The sequence below is a fragment of the Seriola aureovittata genome, chromosome 19, assembly GCF_021018895.1.
Source record: "Seriola aureovittata isolate HTS-2021-v1 ecotype China chromosome 19, ASM2101889v1, whole genome shotgun sequence".
Classification (NCBI taxonomy): Eukaryota; Metazoa; Chordata; class Actinopteri; order Carangiformes; family Carangidae; genus Seriola; species Seriola aureovittata.
In genome coordinates this window covers 2,906,511-2,928,395 of record NC_079382.1, presented here as the reverse complement: position 1 = coordinate 2,928,395, position 21,885 = coordinate 2,906,511, and the positions used below count along the sequence as shown (strand labels likewise).

Sequence of the window (21,885 nt, the reverse complement as noted above, 5' to 3'; positions counted from 1 at the left end):
AGCCAATGATTGACTAATGATTGAACTGTCCTATTTGTCTTCCCAACGCGTCCGAAGGAGCCCAATAATATAACAGGAGGTACCTCTGTAACTTAGCTGACTATTAGCTGCTAGTATAGGGGCCTCACCATGGACCTGCACAAAGCAGCTTTCCTCCTGGGAGCCCTGATCTGCACTGGTAAGACATAATGACATCTTTGAGTGATACTTATGAATAAATCTGTAATTATATAATCGCCATAAAATATGAAAAAATTGTAACAGTGATTGGCTTCATTTCATTGTGAAAGTAGTTCATTAGGACAACTCTGTCAGGATATATTAAGAGACATGCACCTAAAAACAGATTTTGTTCTTGTTGCTGTTGAGACATATTGAAGAAAACAGATTTCAAAAATCTAATTAAACTGCCTGACAATCTAGGGTTGCAACAGTCTGGACTTAAAGGTTTTAAATCCAATTTGCTTCATCAGGATAAAAATTCTCAATTTACATCTTTGTCTGAAAATATCACCTATGGTGTACCCCAGGGTTCAATCCCGGGTCATACAGTATTCTTTTTTTGTGTCCTGTTTATGCCCTCACTTCACTCTACAATAAGGACAAGAGATGTATCATTACTTCATAAACAATTTGACCTACTTATGGTGCTGACTGGTAGTGACCTGGCATGTCTAAACCTCTGTACTGGATGGCAAAAAAGTTTATAAAAGCAAGTCCAACATGGTTCTGTTGGTCCACTTGAGCCATCTTTATATTTCCTGAAAAAAATTTGGGGCTTGATATCAAATATTAAAGGAATAATTAAGCATATGTGAAATGTGAAATGAATTAGTGACCATTGCATGTGCTGGAAAGCAGATTTCTTAAAGGTCCCATATTGCAAAACAATAGATTTCCATGTGAAACGCAGCGTAATCATTGGATGTCAGAAAGCCAATACGTCATTGCACAGCCATATTATAGTATTATTATGATAATATGATTATAGTAATATTAGAGACCAGTGGCTAAAGTTAATTTTTTCAGAAATACTTGAGCATTTCAGTCCAAATTTGACTGTCTGCTGGACCATCGACATATGCATTTACTAATGAGTTTTAAGCTAAAGCCAATGTTGAGCCAGTTCGAACTAGTTCAAAGTTTAGTTCATACAGATGAAAATGAAGTGCCATAAATCACAGTTCCAAAAATGAACTAGTTCACATTCATTTGTTCCATTTTTTTTTAAATAAATCGGCCGCTACTTTTTTTTCAATAGAACCTCCTTCTATCCATCCATAACCAGCCCCAAATCATTGCCACTCCCAAACTAAATGAATAATTGTATTCCACTGAAGGATCACAGATGTGAGTTACATTCAAAACCGACTGTACTGCTAGCACCGGCCATGCTGGGCGTGTCTATGGAGATGTCATGCAGCATAACGTAAAACTGTCGTAAAACGTGAGTGGCGTTCACTCTCATTCTCGTGTTCACGTTCACCATTTGTAAACTGATTCATTCAGTTCAGCATTCACAAAAAATATGAACGCGTTCAATGAACAGCGTTCACAGCACAACACTGCCTATAGCAGTAGGCTACAGTCCATTACCTATGCGGTGCATCACTCAGAAAGCATTCAGCCAATCAGAATAGAGGCCAATGTGATGCCCACCAATGTGTGCCCACATTTGTGAAAGTAAATATTTGAATGTGCTCCATAATTAAATACTATGTCTGCATTTAGGGGTTTGTTAACCAAGGGATGTAACTGCAGTAGCAGGGTTTTCTTTTGTGACAGTAGGGGGCAGTGTGAGATACGGGTTCGCCACAGAGACTGTAGCGAGGGCGCATGTCCTGCTGGTTTTCCTCATAACTGCGGAAGACTCAGCTAAATCAAGCCACGTCTCCATGTGTTATCCTCTTTTCCCTGTATTTCAGGATCTTTATAGTTGTTTACGGTTGCTGCAGTCCGGTACCTGTTACACCAACACAAAATGAACTGCTCTTGCTAGAGCTCCAGAAAGAAGCATGAGAGAGGAAATGTAAAACTAAAACTGTACTTGCAAATAAGAACACATACATCTTCTTATGGATATCAAAACTTCAAATAAAACACAGCAAAAGTATAAAATATGGGACCTTTAACCTTTTAGATAGAGTCAGTCTAACTAACTGTTTCCTCCTATCAAACTGCTATTTGTAGCTTCAGATTTATTGCTGTCAACAAGGAAGCAAATAAGTGTATTTCCTAAAATGTTTAAATACTCCTACTGTTCTCTTTTGACTTTCTTATGCTGGATTAGTCCATGGACAAAGATTTTTTTTTTTGTGCCAATTTACCAATTTTCTTCTTCATCTCTACACACTTTTCCCTTCTTCTGTGGTGGTTTAAGTCATAGGATTTTCATCAAATCCTCTGATGCTATTCAAAGTCCACAGGACTCAGAGCACGGACTTAATCCCAGAGACCTAATCTAAATATCAGTGATTCACTTATGAGTGGGTAGTTCAGGGTTGAAATCGCGGGCTTCCCAGCACACTATTACATCACTGTTAAAATTGTGGCACAGTTCTTAACTGTTTCTCAATTCCTACTCGTAGAAGGTCTAATAGATAATATCCAATTCTCCCTGGCAAAATTCAGTTTTTAGAAAATTATCAAAGCAACAGTTTCTGATTCTAGAGCATCGATACAGTTGTGATTTAAATATTGTAAAGACTATAAAACATCTTAATTGGTATTTATTTCATTTTAAAATTCCTCAAGGAAGCATACATGTAAACCGTAAATATATGTACGTTTGTGTATATGTATTATACAATGTGTAAACATATTGTATTTTCTTCTTTACTACTCAACTCTTCACTTGATTTTAAAAGGTTGACTGTCCTGTCAATAGCTTTTGTTCTCTATTGTGTCGAGACGCTCCACTCAGAGAACTATAGTTACAAATGTAACCTTCCATTACTATTCTGATATGCTTTTATTTACACATATTTGTTCCAAGTTGTAATGATTTTGTTTCCCATTTATTACTTGATACATTGTTGTATTACTTTCATTATTTTAGCATTTGAAAATGTATATATTTATTTTCTATGTACCGTATATTTGACAATGACAATTCTTTTGTGTCTGATTGTAGTGAGTGGTACTGAGGTGGATGGCTACGCCAAAACTGAAGGGGCATGGATCCTCTCGTTACACAAACGCCAGTATTCAGTAAACACTGCGGCCCAGTGTGCCGAAAAATGTAACAGTGAAACATCTTTCACATGCAAGCAAGTTCACCCTTTTGAAATACTAACTTTACATTTACACCTACATCACAATTTAACTACATTTAGTGCTCAGCATTTAAGCCTTACATTGGCTGTGTTCTGTTCTCACAGGTCATTCATGTATATTGAAAAGGATCAAGAGTGTTGGACAGCAGCAGCAAACTCTAAATCAGAGACGATACTGCGCAGAACCAGCGCAGGTTTATATGAAAAAAAAGGTATGTTTTTTTTTTTTTTTTTTTACTTATTGTCAATTTTGACACCTGTTACAGTCCTGTTACAGTCCTGTTACAGTCCTGTTACAGTCCTGTTACAGCCCTGTTACAGTCCTGTTACAGTCATGTTACAGACCTGTTACAGACCTGTTACAGACCTGTTACAGTCCTGTTACAGTCCTGTTACAGTCCTGTTACAGACCTGTTACAGTCCTGTTACAGTCATGTTACAGACCTGTTACAGACCTGTTACAGACCTGTTACAGTCCTGTTACAGTCCTGTTACAGTCCTGTTACAGCCCTGTTACAGACCTGTTACAGCCCTGTTACAGACCTGTTACAGACCTGTTACAGTCCTGTTACAGACCTGTTACAGTCCTGTTACAGACCTGTTACAGTCCTGTTACAGACCTGTTACAGTCCTGTTACAGACCTGTTACAGACCTGTTACAGTCCTGTTACAGTCCTGTTACAGCCCTGTTACAGACCTGTTACAGACCTGTTACAGTCCTGTTACAGACCTGTTACAGTCCTGTTACAGACCTGTTACAGTCCTGTTACAGACCTGTTACAGTCCTGTTACAGACCTGTTACAGACCTGTTACAGTCCTGTTACAGACCTGTTACAGTCCTGTTACAGACCTGTTACAGTCCTGTTACAGACCTGTTACAGCTCTGTTACAGACCTGTTACAGACTTGTTACAGACTTGTTACCTGCTCCACTTTAGATTTTACATGATACTTTTTGTTTTCATCACACTGTGGTTAATGTTTAGCCTATGTTGCATGATCGTGGTGTTTGGACTGTGTCTGCAAACACAGTAGAGAAGGACTGCAAGTTAAACACCACTGTCGCTCAGATTTTGGGGATGATACAACACTTCAGTGGAATCAGATAAATGATTCACTCAGGGAATTGTCTGATAAATTTGATTAACAGATGATAATTACATTACTGTACTTTGTAAGCAAATATTCAACCTAATTAGCAGGCTGATTTTAGTGAATGATCAAACATGTAATGCTGATAGTGTCCTTTGTCTTGTCCAGAATACCTCCTGGAGTGTGTGCATGGATTAGGAACAGATTACAGAGGGACAAAGTCCAAAACAAAAACAGGAAAGACATGTCAGAGATGGGAATCAAAATACCCACACAGGCCAAAGTACGTATTCACATCTCATGTTATTTTACATGATATCATATCCTTTCATATCTTTTCATATCTTTTCATATCATTTTTCCTCAATGTGTCTGCCTGCAGTATCACACCGCAGTCCCACCCCCTAGCAGACCTGGACTCAAACTTCTGCAGGAACCCTGATGGAGACAGTGGGGGACCCTGGTGCTACACCACTGACCCCAACACCCGCTGGGAACACTGTAATGTACCCAGCTGCACTGGTATGATTCCACAATCATGCTAAGGCTCATATAAAAACTACTGTATGTCTGAAATTACTCCCTATTCTTCTGCACAATACAGCTTCCTTTAAAGTTTCCAGATTTCTTTTACTTTTACCCTCAAGTCCTGAGGTCTTGAGGAGTTTTGGGTAGAACCTGCTGCTATAGGCCTGTAAAATCCTCTATGTATGTATGTTCCAGAAATCCCATGACTAGGGAGAGCTCTGTACAGTAAATGGTTGGCGCATGGGAAAATACATGGGTGGACAAAATTGCAGGAACATCAAACAATATAGTGCAATGCAGAAAGAGTTGTGCAATAAACACTATCTTTGAAAAAGGTAGCAATGTGAAATCTGTTGCATGGTGTAGATTGTGGTGTTATATTGGATTTTGTATTTTCTTGAAAGCTGTTTCTGTTGCAGGAGGTGGATAGAGAAATGTAATTTCCAACCCTAGATATTTTACATTTCTGTACGCATATACACCAAATACCGACATGCACGCACGATGCCAAGGCAGACTAATTACAAAGCAGATAACAGTGTGATGTCGGTACTTGTTCCTTTACAGAGGAGTGTATACACTGCAGTGGTGAGAACTACAGAGGAAAAATCTTGACCACTGAAAGCGGCTTCACCTGCCAACGCTGGGACTCCCAGAAACCTCACAACCACGGCTACATCCCCAGCGCGTAAGACTACATGAGCTACACTTGAATTCATAGACCAACCATAAGGAGGGTTTCATGATTTTAACACATACAACTTGTTTCCAGAAGCTAAACTAAAGCTACAAGAGTTCTATTTAATGTTTACTCTAGTCTCCCGGAGAAGTATCTTGAAGAGAACTACTGCAGAAACCCTGATGGAGACCCCCGACCTTGGTGCTTCACCACCAGCCCATCCAAAAGATGGGACTTCTGCTCCATTCCACGCTGCAGTAAGTCCTCCTTTTTAAATATGTTTACTTTATTTCTATTTCATTACTGTAAAACCTTATATCAGCTCAAGCTCCCTCTACTGAAAGTAATGGCTAGAATTGGAATTTTATTTAATATGAAAATATGCCTTGCATGCAATAATAGAATTTACTCATGCATTTTCAAACAATACAGCAAATATGGTTGCTGCTTTTGAGAATGAAGGAAAACGTGTGTTCGCCAAAAGGTGTGCACTCAGTTTCTAATGTGTTTATACCTGCTGAAATACCTTTGAGCAAGACGTCAAACCACTTCCTGCAGCAGGATAACATTGAACAGGCAAAAACAAAAAGACAAAAACACATTTACATCATTTATTTATTCATTTGACAAGATTATTGAGAATTTTATTAAAAATATAGAAACTGAAATTGACGCTAATTTTTCCACTTTTTCCTGAATATTTTTTATGAGTTGCTATAATTACAAGAAACTGTTGATTACAAATAGAGCTGAAACAATTATTAGACACATTGATAAGTAATTAAAAAAATAAATAAATCTACAACAATTTTGATAACTGATTAAATCACTTTAATTTAAAAACTGGGGGGGTTAACTATTAATTGATAAATGAAAAGAATCATTCATTGCATGACTTAAGAAAAGTTTAAGAAAAGGGCGGAGCCTCCATACATAATACGGCTGTTCAGGTCTTTCTGTTGCTGTTGTGAGACGACAGTAAAGAATTAATTGCTTTGTTTGCCACTTTTTTGTTTAATATATGTATTTTAGAGGATCTAATCAAATAAATACAAGAAACTTTGTCATAATTTCCAGAAGAATATAACTGACATGTTGTCCACATGTTCACTGTGAGTTCTACAACCAAGCCATGTCGTCCTCTGCCCTCAGCATCCGAGCCTCCCACCATCGTCCCGGAGCTGACCTGTGCCACTGGTGAAGGCGGCGCGTACCGAGGAACAGTTGCTGTGACAGAGTCTGGCAAAACTTGCCAGAGCTGGTCGGCTCAGACACCTCACAAACACAACCGCACCCCAGATAACTACCCCTGCAAGTAAGAGCTCCTGTACCTGGGAAAGATGTCTACTCACACAGACCGACACAAACAAAACAATAAACATGGCTGCAAATACAAAAATACCTTTGAGGGAGCCAGAAACATTATCCCAAGCAAATACAGTATGCTGGCCTCATCTCTGTTTGTGTCCTTCATTATGACGGTGTATTTATTTGTCAGAGGCCTAGATAACAACTACTGTCGTAACCCTGACAACGAGCGGATGCCCTGGTGTTACACCACTGACCCTGAAACTCGCTGGGAGTACTGCACGGTGCCGAGCTGTGGGAATGCACCTAGACCAGGTGAAGCAGTGGTTAATGATGGTGATGTACACTTTTGAAACTGCTACATGAGATTTACAGTTGTTTTCTGATTCCTTCATACACTTTGAAGACCGAACTAATTTACAAAAGAGGGATGAAATACTAGGCAAAGCAATGATTAATTGAAGTAAATGAGTAAATGAAAACTCCTTTTCTTACTCAGTTACAATAATGTTAATGTCAGTGGTAATGGAGGTAGACTAGAAAAGAGGACGAGGCTTCAAAAAAGACTTGCGTTTGAAATAATGACTCACAGAGGTAACATATATCCTTTCATTCTGCTTCAAGTGAAGATAAATAGAGGGGAAATTCATGTGTCCATTAGCTCATTGTTGATATTAATAAAAACAGTTAATATAAATAAACAATAATAATTAGATTAGTCCACTTCCTTTGGATGAGGTGTGGTATAGCCTGATGGCAGTGTGAACAAAGGATCTCCTGAACCTCTCTGTTCTGCAGCGCAGTGAGATGAGACATTTGCTGCAGCTGTAGCATCAACAAATTACCCTATATTTTTGTGTCTTGCTACAGATGATCCTATGATCCCCCCAGAAGAGGAAGACTGTTATGAGGGGGATGGGTCAAACTACCGTGGCATAACATCAGTGACCATCAGCGGGAAAAAATGTCAAATCTGGAGCTCCTTGAGTCCTCACAACCATCGAAAAACTCCACAGAACTACCCCACAGCGTGAGCATCAACTGTCTCCTAATACAGTTTATATTAACAAATGCAGATTTGAACCTCGGTTTCCAATTCAAGCTTACAGGACATTTTAGCTGATTCTCAACCCAAGTATCCAGACTTCCTTCCTTCCCTTCATCCTATTCTGGCGACCATACATCATTTCATTCAAATGTTATATCTGGAATATATACATGTATATACATATACATGCCTCTCGTCAAGTCAAATTACTTGGTCAGAACTAACTGTTATATTATATTAAAGATAAATTAGGGTTATAGTCTATATTTTTGTTATTGACAACAAATCCAATGAGAAGACTAAAACCAAAAATTAAAGGTTCTGTAGGCCATCGTCACTGACAATAGACCACCGGGATGTCAGACCAAAACAAATGCTACGATGCTTCAATTCTGCAATCATCAAGAAAGTGTCTAGTTGCGTAGAAACTGAATAAATTAGTTTGTAGAACATTCTCTCAAAACTGACATTACCTGTAGAATATTTTGTCAGGGTAAGCCCAACATTACATCTGGTTACACAGCATCTACTTCTTCACTTCTTACAGCTACTTCAAAATCAGAGGCAAATCCTGCCCCCTGGTGGTAACTGTGGTTTTGTATATAACAGAAACCTTTCCTGGTTTGACTATAGGAATGATAAACAAAGGTTGTTGGTACCTGCTGCCCTGACGCTCCAGATCTTCTCTTTCAACAGGGACCTCAGGAGGAATCTTTGCAGGAACCCAGATGGAGACCGAGCACCCTGGTGTTACACTACAGATCCCAGCGTCCGCTGGGAGTACTGCAACTTGGAGAAATGCACCACCAATGCTTCAGGAATACCATCTGCTGTACCAAACCCCAGGCCCCCCTCCACCGCCACCCAGACCCCACCAGTGAAAGGTAAATCAACTTTCTAAATGTGTATTTGTCAGATTTTAAGATCAGTTGTGATGTTTTAAAATCCTTTATTCACCCACTTTTTCCTTTTTGTGTTGCTGTGTTAGACTGTAAAGTTGGAAATGGAGAAACATACCGGGGTCCGACCTCCATCACCATTCTGGGTGTGACCTGCCAGGCCTGGAGCGCTCAGAGTCCTCACCAGCACAACAGCTTTACCCCACAAACTCACCCTACCAAGGGCCTGGATGGAAATGTAAGTGTGATCCATTTTAACCTGTAGACTTCTGGAGTTTGGACTATTAACTCTTGATATAACAAACAATTTAATGTTAAAAGCTGGCAGAGTCATAACATGATCTTCTGGCTCATTCATTTTCTCCGTCTGTGACTGTCAGAGCTGCAGAAACCCAGATAACGATGTGAACGGACCGTGGTGCTACACTACCGACAGGAACAAGAAATGGGACTACTGTCAGATCCCTGACTGTGGTATGTGAACATTATTAATGTGCAGCTCATTACAATTCCTTATTTAACTTTTTAACCACTCTAACTGCATGTCTCTAGGTCCGTTTTTCGGTTAAATGTGAAATATCTCAAAAACTAATCTATGAATATCCATAAAATTTTGAATATTGGTTCATGGTCCCCAGCGGATGAATCCTACTGACTTTGGTTAGTAGATAACGGATATAATTGTTAGTTACAGCCCGAATCTAGAATTTATTAAGCTCCAAGCACAGCTGAGTCTAAGTACACCACGGCCTGGAAACTACAACTTATACTAACGAAAGCTGATTCAACTGTGACACTGTGGAGCTGCCGAGTCTGACGTATTAAACTGGCTACTGTACAGAGGATAAAGCATTTTGATTTAACTGGACTTTTCTTTGTAGCGGGATTGAATTGTGGGACGCCAGTTACCAAACCAAAGCGTTGTTTCGGTCGTATTGTTGGAGGCTGCGTGTCCAAAGCTCACTCATGGCCCTGGCAAATCAGCCTCCGGACTAAGTGAGTACAACAAGACTAAAATAGGACGTAAAGGTTAAGTGATATTGGGTTTTTCCTCATCTGGATGAAAAACAACCCCTCAACTAAATGATAAAAAAAATGTTTTTAACCTATTTCCAAAGTTTATTATATATATTTTTTCATCCAGATGGTTTGAAGTGTTTGTAGATTCTGAAAAACCTTCAGCATGTCAGTTTCATTTCAGTTATCTTTTACAGCTACTGACTGTTACCTCTGTGACCTGGATGTATTCTAATACATGGAAACTGGGGCTAAAAATGACCAATATTTTGGTAATAGAAGTGGATATCAGATATTTAGACACTGATTTTAATCTTCAAAATGAAAGCCATGTTTCACAGAGCACAAACCTCTTTTGTTATCAGTGTAAGACATGAACCAAAATGACAAAATGATCATTCTAAATTTGCAGTTTTGTGTTTTTTCATTGTTTCATTCAGGGTGAAAAAACACAATTTGACTATCACTAAAAGTCTTTACTGAAACATAGACTTGTGAAATTGTTCCATCTCTCAAAGGGAGGTTAATCCACCAGCTGATCCACCAAGTTATAAAAATGAAGACTATACAGACAATTGTACTAAACATTGTCTATTAATTTGCATGTTTTTTAAACCAAGATGCTGCATCTCATGGGGTTTAATCAGCATATTTAGTTTATTCTTACTTTTGAAATGAATATTTGACTCTAAAAAGCCAGTGTTTTTATTCTGTCCTACTTACATACATTTCTGCCTGTCTCTGTCCACCAGTACGGGAGTCCATTTCTGTGGAGGAACTCTCATTCACCCTCAGTGGGTCCTCACTGCTGCACACTGCCTGGAGAGGTCAGGGAGACTATTAAAAAAAAAAAAAACCCATCTAAAGACCAAATCCTGCAATAGCACAACCTCTGGATAACTGGTGTGTATGTTTATGAATGTTATGTTCTGTAGGTCCAAGCGGCCCTCAGCCTACCAGATTCTGCTGGGCGTCCACACAGAGAGAGCCGCTGAGCCGTCCAAGCAGGAAAGGAGACTGGAAAAACTGGTGCTGGGACCCAACAGGGCTGACATTGCTCTGCTCAAACTGGAGAGGTGAGATCTGGACATATCATTCCCCCACCACTTCTAAGGTCAAATACTAATACAGTGATACTATTAGTACAGCTACCCCTCCTTTATTACATCTGCAGATACGGCACTACTAACATTTGTAATTTTACAGATTATACTGTTTAGGGCTGAAACAACCGACCATTCGCTAAGCGTCTCCCCATGATCAGCGATAAGCCAATCTTAGCTTAGCAACCAGGCAGGCTGGTCAAACTGTGGATACTTGGCATTTAAAGAGTCTATAGTGTCTTGTTTCTAATTTCCCTTTCAAAAGCAATAACACATGAGTAAAAGTGTAAGGAAATGTGCGAACACTGTGTGAACAGTGTGTTCATCTGTTCTGATGTGAGATACAATGTCGTTAGCATGTCTTACCTACTGACCTACCCTCAAAAACCAACTGGTAACTAGAGGTAGCTGAATCAATCCCCACAGTAAAGATACTACCGAAAAAAGAGAAATCACACCACACACAAATTCTACACACTATTAATCATGCATTCACCTGATAAATCATGACATCTCCCCTTACGTGACTGACTTTGAGTGGTAAACCCTCCTCCATTACAGTTTACTGCAACAGTGCAGTGTGATGAAGAGAAGACAGGTGTAGAAAGAGTGGCTAAGGGTTTAAGGTATTAATAATGTGTCATTCGTTAAGTAAACCTAAGATTTGCTGGTCACAGCTTTTTCAGACTTCGTTTTTTTTTGCTTTTATGTCACTGTAAATGAAATATCTTTGTATCTTTGGACTGTTAAACTAAGTTTTCCTCAGTTTGAGCTTGTGATGTGGAGTTGTTATTGTTTTATGATGTTTTATAGATTGAGTTATTCACCAGTTTATAAAATAATCATCATTAGTAGCAGTCTTTCTACAGTGACTAAAACTGATATTCCTGTGTGTGTGTGTGTGTGTGTGTGTGTGTGTGTGTGTGTGTGTGTGATTCTTGTGTTTTCAGCCCTGCACTGATAAATGACAAAGTCCTGCCAGCTTGTCTGCCAGAGAGGGACTTTATTGTTGCCAGTGGAACAGAGTGTTATGTTACCGGGTGGGGAGAAACGCAAGGTACAGTATGTCAAGTGTATGTGTGTGTGTGTGTGTGTGTGTGTGTGTGTGTGTGTGTGTGTGTTTGCTCTTGTGCTGCTATCTTAAAGGGGACTAATTTGAGTTTTAAACTCTGACCGTGAGGTCATATTTAGAAAATGAGGTCATTTTTGGGTGGTCCTCATTTCTTCAAAGAGGTTTTGTATGAGGTCCTCATTTAATGTTAAAACTGGAGCTTTATTCCATATTTACCTTATAATGACTTTTATTATCTAACAGCAGGATTTTTCCCTGCTATGATAAAAACATCAAAATCAAAATAAGGGCAAAAAATTCATCTTTAGACTGCTCTACAGATTTTTTAAGGCATCAACAGCTATCAGATCTTTTTCCAGCTATATAATTGAACCTATAGTGGATTATAAAGTGCCAATTGGTGACAAAGATATACCATATTTTATCCCATCTGTTGATTCAAATTAAAGAGACAGCAAATACTCTGACACTCAGGTCCAAGTTTAAAAAATGTAACAGCGAGCTGGGTGGTTTAACAGGCTTAGAGTGCACCTTTAAATTTGATTAGTTAAATATCTTTTAGTGTAACAGTATATTTGAAACACACTAAAACACGTGATCAAATACAGTGAATGTGAGTTGTAATACAAAGACCTCTGAAAGGCTCCCAGCTGAAGGGAACCCCGTGATGATAATGATGACGATCGTGTGTGAATGATGGGTATGAGGAGGAAGATAGGTGGCTAACTGCAGGAAGGTGCGTTGCAGGTACGGGAGGTGACGGCGTCCTGAAGGAAGCTGGTTTCCCTGTGATCGAGAACAAGATCTGTAACCGTCCGTCCTATCTGAACGGCAGAGTGAGAGACCACGAGATGTGCGCTGGAAACATCGAGGGAGGAACAGACAGCTGCCAGGTATTCAAAACTCACAAACTATGGGAAGTGCATTGTTTTCTGACACAATGTCTTTAACACCAGCGGTTAGTTCGGGTCCCCCAGTGGCCCCTCATATTGGCTATAACTACAAACCTTTAAACTATAAACCGCCCTTAAACCTTTCTCGGATTGAAAACCATCTGATGCAACAAATGTGTGAAACAAGTTGGAAATACATTCTGCTACTGTACTGTGTGTTTGTGTTTGTTTCTCCCTGCAGGGTGACAGCGGTGGGCCTCTAGTGTGCCATGCTCAGAACAGGTATATCCTGCAGGGCGTCACGTCCTGGGGTTTGGGATGCGCCAACGCCATGAAACCTGGCGTCTACGCTCGAGTCTCCAAGTTTGTCGACTGGATCGAGAAAACCATTAAAGCCAATTAAAAACGATCCGCCTCGAAACAAACAGCTTCAAATGTGACAAGTCACAGAAAGTGGTTCATTTTGCTTTAGATATATTAACATGTATATACTGTTCCAATGTCACTGCTTTAGTTTGCTGTCTGCCGTTATCTGATGTTAACAATGTGCTGCTCTGTAAAACAGTGAATTCAGAGCACGATGAGCCGAGCATACTCCTGGTTTTAGGATGTAAAAGTGTGTTTTCTGTAAGAGCTGAAGAATAAAACTTGATACAAAGGAAATGGGCAAGTCATGCTTTACAGAAAATGTAAAAATTGTTTTTAACAGAGGGCAACATATTGTATCATGAGTAGAAATCTATCTACAAACACATGCATCACACACTTCTTGTTTCCTTATTGCTTGTCAGCTTTGATTTTAAAAGTTTCTTCATTTGTTGGTTCTCCAGTGGATTCTCCTTTTTCCTGGGAGCAAAAACAAACATATTCTGTTAATATTAAATAGAAAAAGCTTCCTGCATCAGTTTCTTTAAATGATAGTGGTGAATCAATAATTAAGATTTTGTTATATTGACATAAACTTTCTTACACTTATACCTTGTTAACAAAGAAATGAATTGACACATGATATGTACTTTCACTCCAAAATTAGGCATCAATTATTTTATTAAATGAAACCTAATAATAATAATAATGTATTGCCATAATATTTTTTACCAGTGGTGGAAAGTAACTTGCTCATACACGTACTTCAGTACAATTATTGTCATTCTTTGAGTATTTGTATTTTCCGCTACTCCTGCTCTTAACTTCGGAGAAAAATCCTGTGCTGTTTTACAAGATTTAACATCTTTCATACAAAAAAATATAATCAGCTTATATAATGTGTTGCTATAGAGGTGACTATCCAACACTATACTAGTAAAAAAGCATAATTCATAATCTAATAATATAATACTTATAATGATTAAGGGCCATTCTGCATTTGCATCTGCTTTTACTGGTAATGGAGCCTTCTTGCTTTTGTTGATTTAATAAAAACTGAATCTGAATACTTCGTTCACCACTGATGAGGAACAATGAGAATAAATAATACTGTGTGATAAATTTTATCAAATGTTTTGGGAAATGTTTCACCTATTAGGAAATTCGATATCATCAATAGTCTCGGGGAGAGGAACTCCTCTGGTTTCAGGCAGCAACAGCACCAAACCTCCAGCTATGAACGCTACCACTCCTGCGTGACATACAAAGTGAAGATTTAAAACCCTGAGTGAAGTAACATTCAGAAAAGTGCCTCGGCTACTCAAAGCTTCACTCGTCATAAAAATCATCAATAACAGGTAGAAAACACACCGAAGATGATGAGTGGCAGCTCCAGCCAGATGACAGCCAGTCTGTAGAGCATGAACGGAGCGACGATGCCTCCAACGTCACACAGAGTGGAACAAACTGACACTCCCAGGTTCCTGTATCCAGTTAAACACCGTATAAACACACTGCATATTTACTGTACACACTGTTCACCGTACTGTGAATGTGAAAGTAGAGATGATCAAACTGACCTCACCTGACAAACGTCGGGTAGAGCTCAGTGTTAACAAACACCACCATCTCGAAGGCCATGGTGATACCCAGCCGACCGATGCAGGCCACCACCATCTTAAACCAGAACATACCTGCAGCACAGAGACAGAGGCGCATTACACAATTAATAGTAATAATTCGCTGAATTTTATCAGTGGAATTTTGGACTTTTATGCTTTTTCTGGGAAAATACTGGGAAATACTTTGTCAGGAAAGTCCCCCTCTGTTTGGGCCACTTGTTTGTTCAAAGCTATAACCAATCCAGGTGCAGTAGATGTACAAGTTGTTGAAATTATGACAAACAAATATGGTGAAACGTTGCAAAATGTCTCATGAGTGAACTTATTTCAAAAATGAAGTACCTATGTAAGTAAGTAGGAATAATTACACCTGTAATTATTTCTAAAAGCAGTCTCCCTAAGAAGCAAGCGAAAGACGAAGTAAAACAATCTAAGAATAAGAAGTTGTTCTCACTGTCAGGGATGAAGGCGGTGACGAGGCAGGAGGTTCCGGCGACGATGTTGGCGGAGGCGAAGGGGAGACGTCGGCCGATACGTTCAATAGTGAACAGGATGAGGAAGGCGGCGGGGAACTCCACCAGGCCAGAGATGAGGAAGTCAATGTAGACGTCTCCTCCTGCTATCCCCACCCTCATAATGAGGCCCTGATAAACCACACCGCTGGTGAACCTACAGAGGTACAATCAGACTCAGTGTCTCTCTTAGTCTACTTTTAGACTAAGGTTTGGCCGACAAATCGGTGATCTTCTCACCAGTTGAACATGAGGATGAAAGTGTGTTTCCTCATATTTGGGGTTCTGACCAGGTCCAGCAAGGAGGCAGAGGGGGAGTCACCCTCCTCATCAGTGAGTGTCTGAAAGAAGAAATCATGATCCAGTTGAGGATTGTGACAGTAATGTAGGAACGGATTTGACACCTTGATTTGATATTTTAGCAGAATTATGATGTTAAGTAAACTGTTGAATCGATCTACCTCCAAGTTCCTAGTGAGTTTCTTCTTGTTCTCCTTTGCCATAGATTCAGTGATCTCCATCGCTCTGGAGGAATTGTTCTGGGAAATGAGCCACCTTGGAGATTCTGGGATTAACCTGGCAGACAAAACCACCCAGACACAAAAATCTCATTCACCCACACGTCTGCTGGTAATGGACAATCTGGCCTCTGTCTGTTTCTTGGTTTAATGTGTTTTGTGAGGTGAATCATAGCTGAGGTGAAAATCAAAGGTGACAAACTTCTTTCTTTGGCTGGACCGGCCCTGTAAACAGATCTCTCACTGACTGACTGACTGACTGAGTGATGAAGTTAAACCATTGGTCTGACACAGTGATAAGGTCGCAGCATTAGTTGGTCACTGCTCTTTCAAAATGATTTGGTGCAAAAAAAAAAAACTTAGCACATTTGTTGCTACATTTACCAACTTTTCAGACATTTTTAGTGTCTTTTTTTCCAAAAAGCACCTAGCAACCAAACATCACCAACCAAACAATCTTTTAACATGTTAAACATGTTAAAAGGATGACAAAACATGCTACAGCAGAAATGACAAGCAATGAGAGAGTTTGGGAACGACATGCAACAAAAGTCTCTGACTGGATGTGGGATAGGAGACATTGTCATTAATGGTTAGTGTTCGTGGTTCACCTCTGAGCTGCCAACCTATTTAATAATGAGCAGTAATCCACAATAAATGCCAGTTGCAGCCTGAAGAATCTCTGATGTTGGAGGATACAGCTTGCATTTATATCAAAACCAAGGGTGGTGGTCTCATAATGTATAAACAAATGGAAGGAGAGGTGTTCACTGCAATTCAAAAACACTGAGATCATATCTCAGTGCATGTGAGAGAGAGCATGTGCTCTTCCTTCATGACCTGGCTTGTTTTATGGAAAAGTACTTAAAGACAGACATAAAATGCCACGAGGGACCAGACGATGACTGCAACCAAATCTACAGCCAAGAATATAAAGTCTCTCACCAGTAGTAGGACAGGAAGAGGATGTAGGGGGCAGTGATGGTGACCTGCAGCCAGCGCCAGTCAGTGATGAAGTAGGCGAGCAGAGGGAGGATGAGGACGCCGACACTGAAGAACATCTGGTACAATATGCCCACTGTTCGTCTGTACTCCACTCCAACTATCTCTGTCACTGGGAGAAAGTGTATTTCACCAGAACAAAATGAACAAAGTGAGACTGCTGCAAGAGGGACATGAAGAAATGACTAATTTTGTAACTGTATGTGGTATTTGAACCTATCTGTAAACTGTCCACTAAACAATCAGATTTTCTCGACTGATCTGTACTGTGACGCCAGTCTTCATTTGCAGTCAAATGCAAGTCAGATGCTTTCATAAAAATAAAGACTGACTGATCGCTGGGCAGCCTACCCCCCCAGGCTCCCTCTGAACCCAGCCAGTCAGTGACACCTGCTGACCTGTGGCAATAACAGCAAATCATAATCTGTGCTTCTCTAACAAAGTTGTGGAAGGAGCAAAGAGCAGGGAAAGAGGTTTTAGAGACCACAGTAACAGGTTGTAAATATACAGCAGTGAAGACATGGTCTGTTGTTCTCATTTGTCCATGGAAACTATCCTGAGTCCTACTGATGAATTAGCAGAGGAAGACACAGTGTCTCAGCTCTGCTACAGGTCTAGACTGAGCTGAGATTATCTGCTACAGTTTGTTTCTGTATTTTCACACTCTCGGATGAATTTTTCATCAAAATTTCCTTTTAAACTGTTCAGCTTTTCCTGAACGCAAATGTTTCCAGCTGAGCAAATTTAGCATGCTTGCTTGGTCAGCCAGGTTTTTAGTTTTAAAAAAGTCATAATTCACACAGAAATACTGGCAAAGAAATCCTACATAACATAGTCAATAACTGGACCTCTTTGTGCGACAGAAGAATTTAGATGTAACTTAACTATTAGTTTGATGTAGGTCAGAGTCAACCCTTGGATTGTTTGAGTATGAAGTTGAAGGTGAATTGTGAGAACCATAAATCTTTGACCATGCAACTATCCCTCTAACTGAAACTTATATATATATATAAGTTATAACTCGCACATATAACAGCAGTCTGTTCGTAATGTTTATCTGATTTAGCTACTGTAGGTAGTTAGTAAATATATAATTAGTGAGATAAAAAAATTCTACGTCAAACACTGAAATCATCATTACGCAGCACGTAGGAAGTCATCCAGCCTCCTTTGGCTCCGAAGCCAAAGATGGTCCTGAACACCAGGAGGGAGATGTAGTTTGGAGCCACAGCCAGCGCAAACCCAGAGATCGCATTCAGTATGAATGACATCAGGAAACTGACCTTCCTGCCAAACCTGCAGACAGATGGAAAAACAAGCAGCAAGAGGTGATTCCTTTCAAAATAAGAGAGGGTTGAGACAAGTATAAAAAGTAAGCTTAGATCTTTTATTGTATTTTTGGCAAACATTTTTGAAGGTATCACTGATTGTGTTGGTTAAATTAGGTGAGGTTTACATAGAACTAGAACATTAACTAGACAAATGTGGACCTTTTTAAAACCAAGGATACAGAATATCTGGCCAGATGCATCATTGTAAATTTTACATAACAGATAAAACTTGGTATTTTTTGGAAATGCCATTTATTAATAGTTAAAATCCTAATAGCTAAAAATAATTTGTCACCTTCTGTTCTAACAAACTGACAGTCAGTGACTGAGGTTTATCTCTCTCCATAGGACTGCTATAGAATGAAGCAGTGATGCCTGATGAAGGTGTATTTGGCTAAGGGTTGGGGTTACTTTCCAAAACAACTAGTTTGCATGACGTGTTGCCCGACCATGTCAGAAATCAAAAGTGTTAATAGTTATTCCGAATGTCCACACTGAAAGTGGGGAAAAAGATCATTTAAATTCGGGGATAACTCTTCTGGAAGACATTCATAGTGTTGGCTTCCTCTCTGCTGAGCTGACTGATGACGACGTGAGGTGGGTGCAAATGTTGACTCTAATCTGATGTCGGACAGGTGTGGGAGAAGGGGGCTTCTGAAGGTTTTTGACCAATAAGCAGTTCTGATGAATTACGTAGCTGGTTATAAGCCAGTGTAAGACCTCACCTGTCGGCAAAGTAGCCGAAGGCAAAGCTGCCGGCGAGGAAGCCCGCGTTGAGAGTGGACTGGTACATGTCGACCAACCATCCATCTGAACACACCAGGTCAAACTGAGACCAAAAGGAAGAAGGCTACATATGTCTACATACAGGATATCCTTATTTTTGTACAATAAAATACATATTACATTGCACAACTTTTATTATTTGATTGAACTGAGAAGCATTATTTAGAATATTGAGTGGATTATGTTGTTTCAGGTTTGTAATGAATGAAATCACTTTGAAGAACAAATGCGTCAAATTTCTTTTCTCACCTCTGTGACAAAGGACTTCCTCCCTTCATTCTGATACTCCCAGCCGTCCTTAAAGACAAAAATAAAACATTGCTTTTAATACAGATAGTAATGTTATTCTTACTGTAAAATGTTATCATCAAAACACATCAGAATTAAAAAGGAAACCAACTAATTAGAAGTAATTCTCCTTCCCTGGTGTGACTTTGGCTTAAAAAATGAACCTTAAACCAAAGAGGGGCCCACTGTTCATTTCTGCCATTAAACTCTTAGGAATCTGTGCAAACCACTGTCCACAAGGCTGAGAAAGTGCCATGAAAGTGCTCTGTTTTGTTTTTTTTTGCATTGAAATTTTTATTCATATTTAAAAGAGCGCTTTCACAACCTCAGGGTCACAGGTGCAGACATTACTTTGAAAGAAATGGAGAGAAAGACAAAACAAAAAAGATTTTTAACTATGAATAAATGTTTGGGGTCACTGTAATGGGCAGAATGAGTTTGGGACTGATCAAGGATAAGAATATAAAGATATAAAGTGCCTTATATTTTGCACAGTACTGTGTATGGTATTTGAATCTGTCCTTGAACACACACAAATTAAGACTCAAGGCAATTTGAGTTTGAGACATTTTTACTGCAGAACCAAATAATCCAAGAGCAACTAATATCTAAGATCTCACCTTGCACATGGAGACTGGGACTCCACTGAGGTCCAGTTCCTGGGTGTCACAGGTGAGTCCTGTGCTGTTCCAGTCCACCTTGTACTGCTCACAGCTGCTCTGCTGCAGCACCCCAGAGCTGTTGACCAGAGGCACCGTCAGCCTGCGACTGTCTGCCAGGCTCCAGCCGCACGCCTGCCTCATCTCCACCACCGCAGAGTCCCGACACCAGTGATCCGGGGTGAAACCCTGGAAGACGATGCCGACGTACACACCTGCAAAAGGCAATGACAGCAGACAGAGCAGGGCAAAGATACGCCTCTGACAATGGCCAAAAGTCCCAGCCTCCTCCAGGAGGTCATCAAAGGTTGTCATTACCGCTGAGATCCAAGACTTAAATTTTTTTGGTATCTAAGGTTTTACACTTTGGATGAAGTTCTGTTCTCAGTGCATTGTAGCCTAGAGGAAAAGGCTAGTGATCTGCTTTAAAGATTTTGACAGACTTCACAGTGCACCTCACTAACCAGGGTGATCTTTGAGCTAAAGTCCAAAAAAAAAAACAGTCAAAAATAGTTAAAGCTGCAGTGGAAACAACATGTTACTGTTTAATGGAGTTAAACAGAGAATGGCAGAAGAATTATGCAATCACTGAATGAACCTCAACTGGAGCCAAAACAAATTCTCAGTTTTAAGTTATGCATCATGATGGTGTCACAGGACAAAGATGTTTTTGAATGCTGAAAAGTCAAAAGTGGATAACACTTGAAAATGTCGGCCTTTTATGACTCCTAGAGGCTGCATCAAAAATGGCCCTATATGTTAAACAGCACAGTACAAGGATGGTCTAATTTTTATTTTTATTTATTACAAATATAAATGTATTCAATCAGAATCATATGCAATAAATATTATATTTACGCAGGAGGATTAAGCAAATTTAAAATGGTGAATTTAAGTAATTGTACATTAAATAGTGAATTACATAGTTATTCGACAGCTCAGTAAACTGTGGCCATTTTGTCAGAATTTTTATGATTTTGAGCGCCATTTTTTTCGTTATCGAGCTTATCTTCTCCATATGTTATCTGTCCTTGTAAAGGAAACAGGGGGCCAAACGTCTCATTTTACAGTCCACATGTCACATTTTGCGTTTATGACTAAATATTCCATCATATCTCAAAGCGGTTCTAATCAAAAGCAACGAATATTGTTTTCTTAGCCTTTCATGGTCATTTTGAGTCTATCCATACGATTTTCCAGGCAAGTTGGCCGAGATGGAGGCCTGGACAGCAGAGACTGAGCCCCAAGCCTGAATCTCACTCGGTCTTTTGTTGCCATCTCGCGCGCGTTTTGTGGTATTGCTGTGTAAAAATACAGCGCTATCGTTATCTACATCTCGCGAGGTTTCGAACGGTATGTCACACTCCTATGAAACTTGCTTCCTCGCGATACTACCCCGTGCGTAAGTACAAGAGATTTTCACTACATTTGGGATTTTACGCGTGACGCACGGCCGATTCAACTTTTACTGTATTTTGAACTTTGTATATAGTAAGTTTTATGTTTATTTTATCTACGATGTAGAATCAACATAATATATTAATTTATATGACCCGGAAGAGATTCAGAGGCAAAATGGAGACAAAATTATAGTTGTTTTTTTTTTTTTTTTTACACACAGTGGTTGTGAACAATGGTAGAATCTGATGATGCACAGTGTAAATGAAGTGGCTACGGGTTGTATTGTGTGCACATAGCCTCCTGTACTGGAAATCATTAGTATTTAGTTGCCAGATTCCCTTTCAAAAGGAAAAAACCCCTTTGGCACACTTTGGCTATCTAAGTGTCCAAATGGAGAATCCACCTGGCCCCATCTCTATTAAAACCTTTGTAGAATTTGTGTGCTTTGTGCTATCTCTGCCTACATTGTTAAAGTTGTAGTCATGA

General features: G+C 39.6%; 2 protein-coding genes across 2 annotated transcripts; one reads left to right on the top strand and one right to left on the bottom strand.

Annotated features, from left to right (window-relative positions):
• The first annotated feature begins 32 nt into the window (after window positions 1-32).
• On the top strand, window positions 33-13,577 carry plg (plasminogen). The gene is made up of 19 exons (XM_056363611.1): window positions 33-178; window positions 3,134-3,269; window positions 3,381-3,487; window positions 4,536-4,650; window positions 4,750-4,889; window positions 5,463-5,583; window positions 5,713-5,831; window positions 6,727-6,889; window positions 7,073-7,197; window positions 7,753-7,912; window positions 8,627-8,814; window positions 8,919-9,067; window positions 9,210-9,303; window positions 9,711-9,825; window positions 10,599-10,673; window positions 10,782-10,922; window positions 11,900-12,006; window positions 12,769-12,914; window positions 13,156-13,577. Exons 1-19 carry the CDS (start codon window positions 130-132, stop codon window positions 13,315-13,317), a joined length of 2,412 nt encoding a protein of 803 aa, XP_056219586.1. The 5' UTR covers window positions 33-129; the 3' UTR covers window positions 13,318-13,577.
• Window positions 13,574-21,221, bottom strand: LOC130160846 (solute carrier family 22 member 2-like). Its single transcript, XM_056363612.1, has 12 exons — window positions 19,960-21,221; window positions 19,301-19,348; window positions 18,991-19,094; window positions 18,076-18,230; window positions 16,878-17,046; window positions 15,876-15,990; window positions 15,655-15,755; window positions 15,357-15,571; window positions 14,866-14,974; window positions 14,652-14,764; window positions 14,433-14,532; window positions 13,574-13,760 (listed from the first exon to the last, which is right to left on the bottom strand). Exons 1-12 carry the CDS (start codon window positions 20,311-20,313, stop codon window positions 13,673-13,675), a joined length of 1,671 nt encoding a protein of 556 aa, XP_056219587.1. The 5' UTR covers window positions 20,314-21,221; the 3' UTR covers window positions 13,574-13,672.
• Between the last annotated feature and the right edge of the window lie 664 nt (window positions 21,222-21,885).

Excerpts from the sequence above, each read along its gene's own strand:
- plg (XM_056363611.1), top strand. The coding sequence starts at position 130 with ATGGACCTGCACAAAGCAGCTTTCCTCCTGGGAGCCCTGATCTGCACT. Across the intron at positions 10,923-11,899 it reads GCTCTGCTCAAACTGGAGAG|CCCTGCACTGATAAATGACA; the intron begins GTGAGATCTGGA and ends TTGTGTTTTCAG. Across the intron at positions 12,007-12,768 it reads CGGGTGGGGAGAAACGCAAG|GTACGGGAGGTGACGGCGTC; the intron begins GTACAGTATGTC and ends GGTGCGTTGCAG.
- LOC130160846 (XM_056363612.1), bottom strand. The coding sequence starts at position 20,313 with ATGACAACCTTTGATGACCTCCTGGAGGAGGCTGGGACTTTTGGCCAT. Across the intron at positions 19,095-19,300 it reads GGAAGTCCTTTGTCACAGAG|TTTGACCTGGTGTGTTCAGA; the intron begins GTGAGAAAAGAA and ends TTTTGGTCTCAG. Across the intron at positions 15,756-15,875 it reads AACTCACTAGGAACTTGGAG|ACACTCACTGATGAGGAGGG; the intron begins GTAGATCGATTC and ends TTCTTCTTTCAG.